General features: G+C 42.4%; 1 protein-coding gene across 1 annotated transcript in view; it reads right to left on the reverse strand.

The window, feature by feature from the left end:
- Positions 1-16,379, reverse strand: part of Anxa2 (annexin A2) — a 41,654-nt gene that overhangs the window by 13,066 nt on the left and 12,209 nt on the right. The window contains exons 3-4 of the mRNA XM_020168876.2: positions 14,068-14,167; positions 2,105-2,199 (exon numbers count right to left, since the gene is read on the reverse strand). Coding sequence (XP_020024465.1) covers positions 2,105-2,199; positions 14,068-14,167 — 195 coding nt within the window. The remainder of the gene's footprint in view (positions 1-2,104; positions 2,200-14,067; positions 14,168-16,379) is intronic.

Raw genomic sequence — 16,379 nt, forward strand, 5'->3', positions numbered from 1 at the left:
CCAAGAATGTTAGAATGACAGGGGTCTGAGAAATCTGAGGGCCCAGCCCCTTTACTACCTGCACATGGTGATTCAGAGGGATTTTCAAAGCAAGACATTCCAATGACAATTTGAAAAATGCCAGTTTTCCAATTTGGAACTTTGAGGTCAGGTGATTCCAAACTTAGCCTACCCTTGTCACTGCCCACTACCTATTCCCTGCTCAAACCTCAAATAGTATCTGGGTTCCTACTGACTTCTTCCACTTCTATTCTGAACTCCTTATGGGTATTCAACTTCCTGTTTCTTAGAATGTACAGCACAGGAATTAACACTTGACAAAAGTCCCAGAGATGATTGATAAACACAACTGTAGCCTATATAGGGAAACCTGGTACCTGACACCTGCTCCAATATGAAAGGAGCATAAAATCAGAACCACTACCTGCTCCTTTCACCTTGTGCTGGCTGTGCCCAGGTCTGCAAACTCACACTTGGGCAGTTTTTGTCTCATCCCTCCCGTACTCAGCAAACTCATCTGAAATGAGAAGGCTCTGCTTCTAGGATTTCCTTCCTCAACTATCTCAAGTAGTTTATTTCTCTTTCTCTTTCTGTAAAAGAAAATTCTCCCTGGCCCAAGGCTGGAACTCATCAAGAGTCAGTTGAACAGAGCTGGCCAAGTGGCTATAGTGGTAGATCACCCTCCTAGCAAGCACTAGGCCCTGGGTTCAAACCCTAGTCAGTACCACCAAAAATAAAATAAAATTTAAAAAAAGAAAAAGAAGAAGAATCAGTAGAGAAGAGAGTTGTTCCCAGCACACAGCAGAGCCTGTGCAGTTGCTGACCCCCACTATGATTCTGGAAATATCTCCCCTCTAATAAGGGTACGTGAGAGTTTTGTTCTCCATCTATTTAATCTGAAATCAAGATCTGGACTTCTGTGTTTGTGTATTACACACAGTTCCAAGATCTCACTCTGTAAGTGACAGCTGAACGAACAATTATTTCCTTCTGTCCAAAGTGGTGGACCTCCTGCTCCTACTTGGCTTCGTAGCTCACGGATCTACTGGGGAAGCTGGCGTAATAAAACATTCTCCCCTGTGCCTCACTACAGAAGATTAATGTAAGTTGAGTGGAAGAATTTTAATGCACATGGGATGAAAGAAGCCAGCTGCTTCCCTATTCATGTCCTTTCCAACTGTTTCACAGAGTGAAGGGGAAGCGATAGCAAGGCTTGACCTGCAACCCCCAGGACCCTGGTGGTAGTATCAACCCCAAGAACAGAAAGTCTCTTCCAGAACCCTGCCAGTTCACCTGCTCCGTGGCTCTAAGTGAAAGCCATAAGTCAAATGGGAGCTGCAGGAAGCCACTCTGACTGCGCCATCCAAGAATAAATCAAAATCTTTTCATAGAAAGAAGTTAAAAATAAAGCAGCATATCCTTCAAAAATAAAATTTCCTAACACCATGACAAAATAAGGGATGAACAACCGCTGGTTGCTCTTTAACCACAACCGGACAGGCAAAGGAAAAAGAATATAAAACTCTTTAAATAGTTGATAGTATGGCGTGTTGAAGGTAGCCTGGTAGGCCAAAGGCACTCTACTATCAACTAAGCCCACTCACTGCAAAACTCTTAAGAATTCAAGTGTATTTTTTTAAGAATAAGAGGAACATGTTAGGATCAGTGTTCAGTGGAGGTTAAAACCCTAAGATTGAATTCGAAACATCTCATAGAGCCAGCAGGAGTCATGAAGAGGAAATGAGTGGCTATATGTAGAGAGCAAAGCACAGTGCCGGGCACAGAGAAACAAGCACTCAATAAACGGCGCCAATTATTGTTGCTGTGATTCTCTTCCTCATTTCCTACTCCCAGAACTTCTCCCTCCATCTACACCAAGTGTGAATGACATGGTGTTGGGAAAAAGTCTGCTGTCTTTGTGTGTAAGTGTCCACAGGTGTGAGCAGTAACTCTTACAAGGGTAAGGGGGAAACCTTGGCTGCCCAAGGGTTCTGGAAGGTTCTTGCTGGTGAGAGCAAGAGTTATAGTTCACAAAAAGAAAAAGCAGTGTCTGAGGGCATTAAATTCAGCAAGGCATGCCCTCCATCTCTGAAGCTTCCCATACCTTTTTGGTCCTTCTGTGGTAGGCGAAGGCGATGTCCTGTCTCTGTTCATTGCTTCGGTTGGTCAGAATATTCACGATGGTGACCTCATCCACACCTAAGGGAATACAAGTTGTAAACAGTTACTCCACTGTGTATCCCAGTACTCTGGGCTTCTACAGAAGGTTTCAAACAGAGTTTTATGAAGTGAAATTCATTTAGGATCTTTCAACTGAAAAACATCAGCAAGGACATTTATCAACACACACTACCCAACATGTCCACCTTCCTTCTTTTTCTCCTGAGAGCCTGAAATTTCAAGGATAAGTGGACCTTTTAAATATTTGTATTTAAAAAGCTCTTTTATTCATAAATTGGCCTCTGGAATCAACAGTGGGAGGTACATTTGTGGAGCGCTAGCAGTCAGATGGAACAACGAAGATTTAGGAAGATTTTAAATGGAGGTCCCCAAATTGCACTTAACTGGGGACTTAATAGACAGTAACTGCAAAATGAATTAATAGAGACAATTATTTATATTTATTGCAGGATTATAGCTATATAAGCAGCTAGGTATAATTTCCATAATTATACAAACTGTCATGACAAATGGCTCAGATTTAATATGGCAGTTGCATCTTAATAGCATAATTGATTAATATAATCATACTTATTGAAGACTAAATTGTTTTCTAAGGAAATAAATGTTCCACTGCTTTTAATCTTCAATAGGCAATTTTAATAATCAATTTTATAACTTTATTAAAAAGAGTAAGTGTTTTAATCTAAATTAAATCTAAATTGGGAGTTTTGAAGTGCCAACAAACTATTTTAGTACCTATTTTAATTGGAACATGTGTATTTATAAAGATAAGCAATGCCTTCTGGTATCTGAAAGTTTCCAATTTTACATCAGAAATACTCCTAACCTGCCATTTAACTTAAGAAAGCATGATTTTAAGGACTCAGAATATGAAAGTTCTCTCTCTCTCTTTCTCTCTCTCTCTCTCTCTCTCGCTCAGATTGATTAGGAACTCTGTTTAATAAAAGGAAAAGTCTTTGCTATAATGGGATAGGTAATTTCCAGGTGAGAGAGCAGAGACTCTATGTCTACAAAGTCACTCACAGACTGCCAACAGCTTGGCCTGAAGAAAGTCAGAGAAACACAAAGACCAGAACTGCCATGTTTGGAGGCAAAACAATGAGCAGACTGACAAAGGAGGCATCTTGACCTCTCAAGTATATTAGAAAGATCAAGAAGCACATAGAATCTCTCAATCTAAAAAGAATAAAATTTTAAATGTGTACACACATTCCAAGTGAGTTCACACCAGTACTCTGGCTGTCGTAACTGAAGCACATATGTGTTTAGCTCTCATATCTAGAGTACTCAATGTGAATACTGGGTCTGAACATCTGGTTCACAGGTGTTTATTTCAGCCTTGTACACAATATCAGATAGAGGGGGACCCATGTTCAGTAAGAGAATAATGTGCTTCTGTCTATATAATGGAATGTTATTCAGCCATTTAAAATGATAGCATAGAAGGATTAATTGATCTGGAAAAACACTCACAATATACTTTTTTTTTTTTTGGCAGTACTGGAGTTTGAACTCAGTGCCTCATGCTTTCTAGGCAGGTGCTCTACTTCTTGAGCCACTTCACCAGCCCTCACAATATACTATTAAGTAAAAAAAAAAAATGCAAACTGATATGCCTGGTATAACCTGATTTTTATAAAATTCATAGGCATATATAAGAAAATATGGAGAAGTCTTTACACTAAATTTAATAGTGATAATCTGAATGGTAGGATGATTATCTATAATTTCAAAGTCCCTATAATGATCATAAAAAGGGTTTTTGAAATACACAATGAATGGTATGCAGTCATTGATCTAGAATCAACCAGTGACTTCAAGAGATTCCTAGCATGATTCTAAATAGTTAGAATAAAACAGTGTACAATAACAATTAGGAATTCTATCTGTATAATTTCCTTCAGTTTCCAAACTTCCAGGCATACACTCTCTTTTTAATCCTCCCAACAACCAATGGGAATGCTATTTCTCTTCATATTTTATAGACGGGGAATCCAGAGCTCAGAGTCTGGGTCCACCTCTGCATCTGTTACCTGTGTAAACACCTGTCCCCCTGGGGCTCAGTGTCTACCCTGGCACATGTAAGAGGTCAGTTCCACACTACAAAACATTAACAGACAGAACCAAGCCTTAATTCGTATTAGTTTTGGTGAACTATGGTCAGAATAGATTTAATGAAAGACTCATTAAGGTTATGAGGCTATTCTAATGGAATTGTGTCTGGCTTCGTGTATGTGCATGCCTACTTACACACGTGTTCCCTCTTTCATTTTATGGCTTTAACTTTATAGTAAGAAAATCACCACTTCATTCATGGACTTTTGCCTTAAATTTAACTTTATTATCCATATCTTAACATGCTGAAGAATCAGAGCAAAATATATTTGATGCTCTAACCTTAATTCTACTATTTCCTGAAATCAATTTAAGGGCCACTGACCTGAACACCTACTGAGAACACTAACCCATTAAAAAAAAAGAAACAAAAAATCATTCTCTCAGAAGCAAATTCAAAGTGTATGCCTGTGTTAGGATGTGTTCCTTGGCTAGACATTGAAATTGCAGGGAGGACTTATTAAAAACACTGCCTTGCCCACCCCACCCCTCAACCCAGATCTGCAGATGAAGATTTTCCAGGACTTAGGACCCCCAAAGCAGCATTTCAACAACTTCCTGGTGATTTCTTACATGAGAACCACGACAGAGATGGATAAACATGTGTGGGGAGTAGAAAGATTCCTAGTAATCTACCGATGTATTTATGTCATCTCCACCAACCGCTTCCGTGAAGTATAAGACTGACTACAACTTTAGGGGAAGAAATGCTACCTTTGTCTAAATGACCCAAGTAAGAAATTACAGCTAGAGGTTGTAGAGTTCACTCTACAAACTTTAGCACAGTCTTATGCTCTCAGTCAGTGGATTGGTTTTTTTGCCTCTTTGCTATAGCAGCTAAGTGTCCAACCAGCAGACCTTGGAATTCAATCTAATTGGTGGAAATCCCCAGAAAGAGCTTGGATAGTTAACCTGAACCTCACCTGGAGGCAGCAGCCAGAGCTTCCACCTAGTTGGAAGGAATCTAAATGTATTTCACATAAATTGTTTACCCAGCAAACAGTCTGCAGAGATGCAGGATGGAACATGCAGGGACTGTACAAAGTGAACCATCTGAGGTGTCACACATGCTAACACCAGTAACTATGAAGAAACAAAATGGAGGCTGTTTCTGCAAATGGAAGCGTCCCCTCACCACTGCCGCTTGCCCCCTAACTTCCCCTGAAACATGTCTGCATGTTTCAAATCAAACTGGGAAGAGGGAAAAAAATCACACAGTCCAGGATCAACTGCCTAGTCAAAGCCACTCAAGGAGTGGGGTGCCTGTGGCTCACGCCTGTAATCCTAGCTACTCTGAAGGCAGAGATCAGGAGGATTGTGATTTGATGCCAGCGTGAGTAAACAGTTCATGAGACCCTGTCTCAAAAATACCCAACACAAAACAGGCTGGCTCAAGTGGTAGAGCGTCTGCCTAGAGGCTCTGAGTTCAAGCCCTAATACCACCAAAAAAAAAAAAAAACCCAAAAAACAAAAAAGTCACTCAAGGCACAGCCTATAATCAAATGCCAGAATACATAGATCTGCCAGTGAGATGGAACCATCTTGTCTTTAGGACATCACTGCTTCGCCTCCACCTGCTGTCCTAGTAGGTGAGGGAGTTTATTCCTGGGAAAATAGTTCAGCACAGGTTGAAACTTCCAAGGGTCAAAGGGCTACTTTCCACTGCTGCCCGTATGCAGGTGGAGAAGGAGCCAGAACAATCAGCCACCTGAGCTGGCACAGTCATTATCAGTATCAAACAGTGCCAGGCCACTGGAAAAGCTTTACAATGAATGCATTCCAGACACCTGGGAGACTCTGCCTCTCTGGACTTGTACTTGCCGACTCCTCATTTTCCAGTGCTTCAGATGAGTTTGCAGGGCAGCAGGATCCAGGGTCTAAAAGAACCTGTGGATAGTTTAGCTTGCAGAAGACTCAACCCTGGTTAAAGCTTCCTTCTCTGTCCCATTCCTCTTGTGTTTGGTATGGGCTGAGGCTCACCCAGGGGGACAGTGAGGTTTGTGGACATCCACAGAAGGTAGAGAGGAATGCACTAAATTCTGTGACCCAGGCAGATCTTTAAAAACTTATTTTAGAAATTAATGCAAGTTAGGTTTTCCAAAAATGGCCAAGAGCCAAGACCCAAATGTATGTATTTGATCCCTGATGGGAAATAATACAGGCAGGTTTCTAAGCATTTACTCCTTGAAATGAAATAGTTATCTAATCTAATCAGCTAAGGGCAACAGTATCTTCAGCACTGTAGTCAGGACCAGTTGAAAGGTCAGTCACTGTTCTAAGTGCCAAGTGGATGTCCCAGGAGGGTGGCTCCAACAGCAGGACACAAGCGGCAATTTGAGGTCCTGAGTCCCTTAAAGATCCACCATATATATAAAGAAGACTTGCGTCTAAAGAGATAGCTGACTGCAAACCCACAAAACTCCTGAAGTTTCTTCCTCCTCTCTGTGGGTGGAAATCCCGAGTCAGCTCTGGCATTCCATGGAAAATGTGTGTTTTTATTGTTGATGGCATGGAACCAACAGCCATTCTGAACAGGATGTTGACTCATGGCTGCCGAGACACCCTGACTACACAAAGAAAATGGATTTCGTTTGTGTTTGATGAGGGCTCAGAGGCCCTGGGGCAGAGGCACTGACTGATTAGAAAACCAAGAAAAATTGTCCAGATCATCATCTTATCCAGATCACGGGAAAACCACGGCTCTCTCAGATAACTGGGCATATTGTACCACAGGTTAGAAGACGTCATCTTTCAATGTTTGGAGTGGACCACAGAGCGAGGACAGGACCTCAGGGCCGCAAGTGTATGCATATTTTATTTATTACAACAGCCACCTTTTACTGAGTATCCACTGCATGCCAGGCATTTAGGTGGTGCTTCACACACACAAATGGTGATTTATGTCATTTTTTTCCACATCCACACGAGGTGGGTGATAATGTCATCCTGTTGTTACTGATTAGGAAACCATTTCTCATTGAAGACTGGGACTCACCCAGGGCCACACAAGCAAGTCACTGGCTGGACTGAAGACCTGGCTCATGGCACTGAGCAACTCTGCCTCATGATGTGCTGGAGAACTGTCTGCAGGCCCACCAAGGACTTACTGTCCACAAGTATGCCGTTCCTTTACGTGCTACTTACCACTGATTCGGCATAGACCCTGTGGGATTACAGATAACTTGTTCCAGGAGAGAAGATAGCCCCAAAGGGGCATTAACAGTCACCTCCCTGGATAATTCCACAGCAATGAGCACTCTGCAGAGAGTCTCTCACCAGGGCAGGACATCCAGGAAGGCAGCAGAGGTAAGAGGAGTCCTCTGAATAAGTAACAGCAGCAGATGTAAGGCTCTGGAAAGTTGCTGGGACTCAGACCTATAATATCTTGGGGCATACTGGTTCCCTCCCTACTTTCTTCTCTCAGCTTCTCTGTCACAGACCTGGCCCCTGCTTGCATTCAATTCTTGGTCTATGAAAACACAGGGCACAGAGAAGATGGGAACATTTTTACCATTAGCATACATTAGATTAACAGCCCAGCTGCAGGACAAACTCTGGCAGTTGCCGGAGAGATAGGAGAGAAAACAAACACCACACAGGGTGGAGACTGGAAGCCCCGCGCCTCTGCCAAGTCTGGAATAGCTGAAGGATATAGTCCTAGTTCAGGGGAAGCCGAGTTTAGTTTAGCTAAGTGCCAAAATGTTTGAGTCCAGAAATCAAATTTCTTCTTTTCCCGTTCCCCTCAAGTCTTACCTCAGCTGAGTTCCCTAGAAAGAACCTAAAGCACCATGTGTTTGGTAATCCCACTGGATACTTTAAATAATCCAGAACCTTTCTACCTCTAGAAGAACAATCTAGTATGTTTCTGAAATACTCTACAGGACCAGCAGGAAAACACACAGTAGGAGATTCAAAGCAATTCAAATTATAAATGAAGAAATATGCATAAAATGCACTGTTTTGTGCCTTCCTACTCTATTTTTTTCGTGAGACGAAAAAATAAAATCCGTACAGATCCAAGAGAAACCAGCAGACCACTCTTAGGTCAGTCCATTAGTACTGCTGCCACCAGTAAGACTGGTTACTCCCACCTTCCGAGAGAGCTGAGAAGCAGGCAATGAAAGCAGGTGCCCACCAGGAGGCAGGCACCAGGAGACTCTACCCCTGAGTTTTATAGCCATCTGGCTCAGGGTTGGCATCTACACAGCTATACACATACCCTGAAAAAGAAAATCTGTGCTCATGGCTGTGACTCAACACCAGCTTCTGGTTCCCAGAGCTGCTGTAAGATGAGAACTGGTCTAACGTGAATTTGTGCACAACCAGGAAGGCCTCAGCAATGAGAAAGGGTGGATGCCCTGCTGTGCCCTTCCATGGAAAGGCCTTCTTGCCAGGCATGTTCTTACTGCAGCAGTGGCCAGCTCATCTTGGCTCCTCACCACCCCAATCTCATAGGTAATGACTCCTTTTCCCAGACTGTCTGCCTCCTGGCACCTTCGTGACTATAATCCAAATTGCTGTGCTCAGCTGAGTGACTATACCTCCAGGTGTGCAGGTGACACCAAAAATACCTGCTCCGGCTTGCCTTCTAGTGGCATGGGATGTTAGTCTTTTGGCCATGCTGGAAATCTTAAGCATACTATTTTTAAAATACAAAAGAAAAAACAAAAGTGTATGAAATTACTGCAGTTAAGCTGCTATACTTGTGCTTATGAGAAGGGGGGGACTCACCCACTTTTGCATCCTTTCTGGAAAACACAAATACTGCTAAAATCAAAACTGGCAATAATAGAGCGACCCATTGCCCTCCCCTTCCAGAGAGACCAAAGCTGCTCCAGTTTATTGGCACTCACGCTAACTGTAGGGTTGTGCTGCCGCTAATTACAATCTATTTTATATAGGCTAGATTCATCCTTTTCTAATTTAGCTGACTTTCCTTTCTAGTTATTTGGGCCCATATGGTAAACCATTCACAGCTGTGTTGTACACTCCACAGTATATATTTAACCCAAGGCCAATGTAGACCAAGAGACTCCTACAGATTAAGTCTCAGAAACCTCTTGTTAATTAAACAATATTACTACTTTTACATGGCTTAGCTCAGTTTTTAACTAGACATAAATTAACATACAGTAATTGCATAGTCTACCTCCAGCCAGAGGATACACAAAGCAATCATGCATGTGGTTTAGGTAAGACACTCAACATGTACTGAGATCTCTTCCAACTAGACACAAACATACTCAGGAAAGTGAGCTAAATTCAGTTAGTGACATCGGACCAAAGCTGACTAGGGACTAGTCTTCTTTCTGGAATGATCTTTTGTTGCCTCATGTCCCCCGCTCACCTGTGCTCACCTGAGTGCTTGGCTATCTGTGTTTTGGTTTAACTACTATTTTGGGTAAATTTTTATCTTCTCACACACTCCCATGGGCCTGGGCATTAAAAAAAGGGTAATGGCCGGGCACCAGTGGCTCACACCTGTAATCCTAGCTACTCAGGGGACAGTGATCAGGAGGATCACGGTTCGAAGCCAGCCTGGGCAAATGGTTTGCGAGACCCTATTTTGAAACGGGCCATCAGAGTGGCTCAAGGTGTAGGCCCTGAGTTCAGCCCCTCAAAAAAGAGGGTAATGAAATAAAAGTCCTTGTCCCTAAGGAGCAACAAATCCAGAGGTAAATGATAAGTGTGTAACAAGAGCTGCAATCAAGGGTGTTGAATAGAATTAGAACTGACTCTGCCTATGTCCCCAGAGAAAGCTTGACTGGGAGGTGAGTGGAAATGTGTAGGGGTTGGGGGGGGGGAACAACAAAGGTGGCTGCACCCTCCTGTAGGAGCAAAGGCAGAGGCACTGTCTACTTGGAGGCAATGGATAGAGTGGGAGATAAGAGCTAGAAAGAGAATCTGTAATGGGTATGGCAGGGAGGCCCACAGGTGAGCCCTGACATGAGTTGGAGGAAGGGACAGGTAAGAGCTGCCTGGGGACCTTCTGACCGGTGCAGTATAGACTATGCCAGCTCACAGATCTCTGCACACTGTGACCCTCCTACAGTTGTCCCCACTACAGGCCTGCTCCTGTTCCCAGTCTTTGTCTAATAGCAAGGGATTGACTAATCCACCCCAGTGGGCCAGCCAGCTTCCCTCCCCTTTGGAGAGCACACAGATGATAGGAGAGGCAACAAGACATCAGAGGACTCACTCTGCAGGAGGCACACACCCCACCATCTTCTCTAGAAGAGGAGAGGGGTAAGTAGTCATCTTTGGGTCTTGTGTTCCTATCAACCTTTGAGGTTTACATTTTGTTTCCTTTGATGTCATGGAAGCACCAACTCCTGATAAAGAGTTTGAGGTGGGAGGGAGTTAAGGTGTGGCAGAAGCCTCTTAAATATACCCAAGATCACAATCAGCTCCTTATCTAATTGGTCTTAGTTATCTAAAAAGAAAATCAAGGGAAAGGAAAAAGGAATAAAGGGGGTGTTGTCTTTCCTAACTAATGACCTCATTTTTTAAATTTTTAGTTAACTTTCCTGCCTTCCACTATGAAAGTACTTGTCATCAGAGAAAACAAATACAGAATATACTAAAAGCAGAACAAAAGGCTGAATTATCCATAGTTCCATAAGTCAGTTACTAGTGACTTTTATTTTGTCCTCTTTGATTAAAAATTGTGTGGCTATCATCTTATAATATAGCATACACCATTTTATATCCATTTTTCTATAGAACTGACAAATTTAAGAATATTAAAATGAGTGTATGGAATTGACTGTGGTGATGGTTGCACAACTGTGTAAATACACTAAAAATATTCAAATGTATGCTTGAAGTAGGTGAATTGTATAGCATAGAAATTCAATCTCAATAAAGATTTCAAAAATTGTTCATAAACTTAGTTTCTTGTGTCTATATGACATTTTTCAGACAGTCTATGTTTCAACTAATTACAATAATCATTCCTTGCCTAAAAGATGCATCTGAGTTTTCACTATTGTAGCCAAAGCTAACATTCACATGGAACAGTACACTGAGCTCTTATGAATATTATAGTCTTTCTTCCCAACAGTTTCCTAGGATTTAAAGTTTAAAAACATACTGACAATATAGAAATTACCCTAAAGGACCAACAGACAGAACACAAAAAAATCACTAACTACCAAAAATAACTAAATAAATAAAAAGTGGTCCTAAGTGAAATTCATTAAAAGTTAAGTCTGGGGTGAAAAAGAGACAGGGAACTCAGCAACTGCTGAGCCACAAGTGTGAACCATATAAGATAACACCATGATCAGACCTTTTCATGCCTGAAAAAAATCCCTTCCTAACAGCTGGGTGCTGTGTGATAGTGCCTTAAGAACACGTGCCTGGGGCTAGGCAAATCCCAGTGTGAGACTTGGAGCATGCTCTTCATTGTGCTCCCCACAAACTGGGAATGATAGAACATTCCATTAGAGATGAACTTGGAGCTCATCTAAGCTAAGAGCTCCTGAAGTGCCCTGTGCACTTTCCGCCCACAATGAGAACTCAGTAAGTAGTCAGGAGGATGATGATGAGGTCAGCTGCTTCTGGCCAAACTGGAATGTGTGTCTGCCTGGGAACTACAGCCTTGCGGTACTAACTCAGAAAGAGCCTGAAGGTATTTTTATGAACATGAGTGTTTCAGCTGTGGTCAGAGTTCATTTGCGCAATTTTTACATTCCAGTGGGCTAAAGGCTTTCCCATGCAGGGATAAAATCACCCTTTGTTCCAGGCTTATAAATGGCCCCATCTTTGTCAAACGAGTTAAACTGTTGAACTTTGGAGGGTGTTTCTGCAATGGCACATTGGGAGCCCATAAGAACGTCGGCACACCCATGGAGAGAGGATGAGTTTCAGGAAAGCAGATCATATGTGTGTATGCATGTATGTCTACGTGGTTTTGGTTTTATTTAGTTTTCTTGGTGGTACTGGGGCTTAAATTTAGAGCCTTGCACTTGCTGGGCAGGCACTCTACCACTTGAGCATGCTCCCTGCCCATTTTGCTTTAGTTATTATTTGAATAGCCATGCTTTTGCCCAGGCCAGCCTAGACCAGTAACATCCTACCTATGCTGACCCACACAGCTGAGATGACAGCTTGTTTGTTAAGATAGGGTCTTGCTAACTTTTTGCCCAGACTGCCCTCAAACCACAAACCTCTCCATCTCTGCCTCCCAACTTACTGGAATTACAGGCATGAGCCAACATGCCTGGCTCTCTTAAGGTAACACACTTGGAGAATTGTGTATATGCCAGACGCTATGCTAAGTGCTTCATACTTTCTAACAGTCCTATGAGGTGTTAATCCCACTCCATAGATAAGAATCTGAGTTTAGCAAAAAGTCAATGTTTTCTCAGAGTCAGATGGTCAGTGAAGGACAGCATCAGGATTAGAACCTGGGATCCACTATACCCCACTAACTAGAACCAACTGGACTCAGATAAGCCCTGCAGATTTTCACTTAATTTTCTGATGAGTAACTTTTGATAAGAACGATCACTAAAAGCATCAAAAAAAGACTTCTTAAAGGTCTAACTAGGATGCTTTGCTACTACTCTCCCACCTGGCAGCCATACCAGTGCTGGCTCACAGTGTCCCTGCAGGGGAGAGATAGAAGGCCGCTTATAAGCAGATGGTGTACACCCCATGTCTTGTTAGAACCACAGGACATAACTGGATCTTTCTACTCTCCTTCCTGTGTCTGGAAACAAGTTAAGTTTTAGGAATGGTGACCCTGTCCTTTATCCTCCAGAATAAGGCAGTTCTGATAACAAATGGTAATGGTAATAAATATTCAGATATTCAGACATAAACTGACGTGGGGATCACCTGGGTTCTAGGTTCCTGGGTCTTCCTGGCTCGGGTTTCTCAGTGAAATGCACAAGTGGGTCAGGAACTTCAACTCTCAATTTAGAAGAGAAAAATGAGCTATGGCTCTTTGACAGAGGTAAGAACAACTGTCACTCCAACTGCAGGGTCTCGTCCACATCCCAATCTAGTCAAATGGTGAAAGGAAGTCCAAAGGGGAGGAAGGGGAAAATAGTAAAAATCACCACAATAATGGCAGTGCCTCCAGGGATACAAAGAATGTGGTACCCGCAAAGGCCAAAAAGTCTCTTCATCCACTTTGTAGACCCAGATAACAACAGATGGCCCCAACAAGGTCTTGCTCCTCTCAAGTCAATTAAAGGCTTTATTGGTGTGCTTTGAAAGGGTGGTTTTCATGGGTACTGGTCCCCTCCGACTCATCCTCTTGGTCAGACAATCCTTCTACCTGAAGCTGCAGGCCCAAGGGTAAGCATCATTCACAGGGTAAAAAGGAAGTCTGGGTCATGCCATAACCTCAGTGCAAAACATAGAAACTGCCCTGCAGGGTCCCAGTCAGGGTAATGAGATGCAAGAGGATTCAAAAGAAGAAAGACCTGTGGGGGTCCAGGACTAGCTCCTGACTTAGGAAAGAGAGACTGGGGCCTCACAGTTAAAACCAAGCCCTAAACACAAAGCCAGGGATGGACTCTGGTTTGCAGTCCTTGGTTAAAAACCATCTCATGCTAACAGAGGAGGGAAGGAGGGAGGGAAGAAAAAGAGAGAAAGGAGGGAAGGGGGAGGTATGAGCTGGGCTATGGCTAGATCTCCTCCCTAAAGCTAGATGACAGCATAAATGACCAACACACAGAAGCTTGCAGGAACATGAAGAGACAGCTCAAAGTGCCTCAGTTAGACCCTGATAAGCAGGACAGGTACTTCACCTACCTTTGGTCTTGATGGCTGTTTCGATGTTCAGAGCATCCCTCTCAGCATCAAAGTTGGTGTAGGCTTTGACTGACCCATAGGCACTTGAGGGTGTGGAGTGCTGAGGTTAAAACAAACATACTCAAATAACACATTTAAAATCCTCTAGCTGAAAGAGCAATTCCAAAATGACTTTTTACTGCTGTTTCTTTCAACAATTCAAATCATTCTTACTCCAAGTAATGAGGGTCAGTATTCACGTGTCATCACATACCAGCTTTTGTTTTTTGTTTTTTTCTAAAGAAGAAAGTTCATTTTACAGATGATGTGCAGTAGCTCATGCCTATACTAGCTACTTGAGAGGCTGGGATAGGAGGACCATGGTTTAAGTCCAACCTGGGCAAAAAGTTTGTCAGACCTTATCTCAAAAAACAAGCTGGGCAAGGAGCACACTGCAATCCCAGCTTCTCAGGCGGAGTCAGAGGTAGGAGGTTTTCAGTCCAGAACTGGCCCAGGAAAAGCAAAAAGGGCTGGGGTTGTGGCTTGAGGAGTATAGCACCTGTCTAGCCAGCACAAGGCCCAAAGTTCAAACCCCAGTACTGCCTATATATATATATATATATATGTGTGTGTGTGTATATATATATATACATATATACATATTATATATATATTATATACATATATATTCTATATATACATATATACATTCTATATATACATATATACATATATAATATACATATATAACATATATATTATATAGATATATACATGCTTTTTGTTCTTATGAGAATTCTTCTTTAAAGCCTCAGCTAGTTTAGAATATGCTGTCTATATTTCTACTTTTCATCTTTTAGCAAGAGCTTAAAAGCAGAGAGTAGCAAGCTAGGGACTGGGACCTGCATTTATTCAGGGAGTTTGTGAAGAGCAAGAAACTGGTTTAGCAACAATTTGAAATGAGCTGAAAGTGTGGTAATGCCTGAATGACAAGTGTGTTTCACCAAGCTGTTGCTACAGGCACAGGAATGTCCACTGGGTCTGGGTGGCAGAGCTCCTAGTTCTTCAAAAACTGAGTGTACAGGGCCTGCCTGCCTGTCTCTGACATATGCAAGGAATGTCTTCCTCTGCCATTCTAGTTTGGCCACCACTGTAGGACAAAGATGGTCTGGCGAACCAGCCCATGTCCTCTTTGCTTTGCAAAGCTCTTATACCTCTCTTTCCTCTCTTCTCAGTGTTTGCTTTCTCCCTTCCCCCACACTATCCTTCTGCCTACAGCTCTGCCTAGCATTTTTCTTATTGCCTATGACACTTTCCCTCTTCCTTTTCTCATCCCCTAACCTAAGCTGAGGGTCTGGAGTCTCTCCCCCCACTCAGCCTGAGGAAAGACAGTAGCTTCGTTCTCCTTTGCAAAGCATTGAAATTCTCTCCTTTTTTGAAATACTCAGGTTGTGTCCCCCTCCCTGCGACCCAGTCCCAAAGCCAAGGGCAATGGATGGATGTCCATCCAAGCCAATGACGACGGATGGACATTGTGATTTCTGTTGGCTGATAGCTGTGGAGCCATCCATCCATCAAAAGTCAACAGACTGAGGTGTCCTTACCAACCTCTCCACCCTCAGGCCAGCCCAGTACATCTGCCATCGGACTTTCTTAGCAGGAAGGTTGCACAGGCGAGCAACTAAGATACACCTTCTCAAATGCCTCCAAGGACAAGCTAGAGACCTAAATATAGGATTAGACAACTGTTTCAAACCGTACTGAGAGGACCATTCTGGCCAAATGGTAAATCCAGTTAATACTTACAATTCTGAAACACAAGTGGGTTATCAAATTTCACTGCTTAAACATTTCAATACAATTAACTCAATGAGCATGGAGCACACATTCAGGGAAATGCAAAGGCAAAGTGCTTTTTGGAAATCTTACTGAGTCTGCTATAGTAGCAACAATAAAATGTGTGTGAAAATCTAAGAAAAACTATTTTCCTGTTTGTTCACAGCACCTAAGTTACTCATTTACAAAGGCACATATACTATAGCTCCATTTATCAGGTGACATGGGTCTTACCACAAAGCAATAGCAAGTGGGTTTTATGTGATTTCATAGTATCTCTAGAAGTAAAATTAAATGGACAATTGAACCTGTTGCCTATAAAATCCACTTGTCTGAAAATTAAATTATTGGGCCAAAAGTGATCTTTCTTTAAAAAACGTGAAAGGGTCTATTTCAGTCCTATCTCTCCATATAGGGAATGTGTCATACTGGAGTAGGACAACCTCAAAGGCTACCTAAAAAGCCTTCTGATGAAACTTAGTACTACCAGTAACCTA

Source organism: Castor canadensis, chromosome 2 (assembly GCF_047511655.1).
Source record: "Castor canadensis chromosome 2, mCasCan1.hap1v2, whole genome shotgun sequence".
Classification (NCBI taxonomy): domain Eukaryota; kingdom Metazoa; phylum Chordata; class Mammalia; order Rodentia; family Castoridae; genus Castor; species Castor canadensis.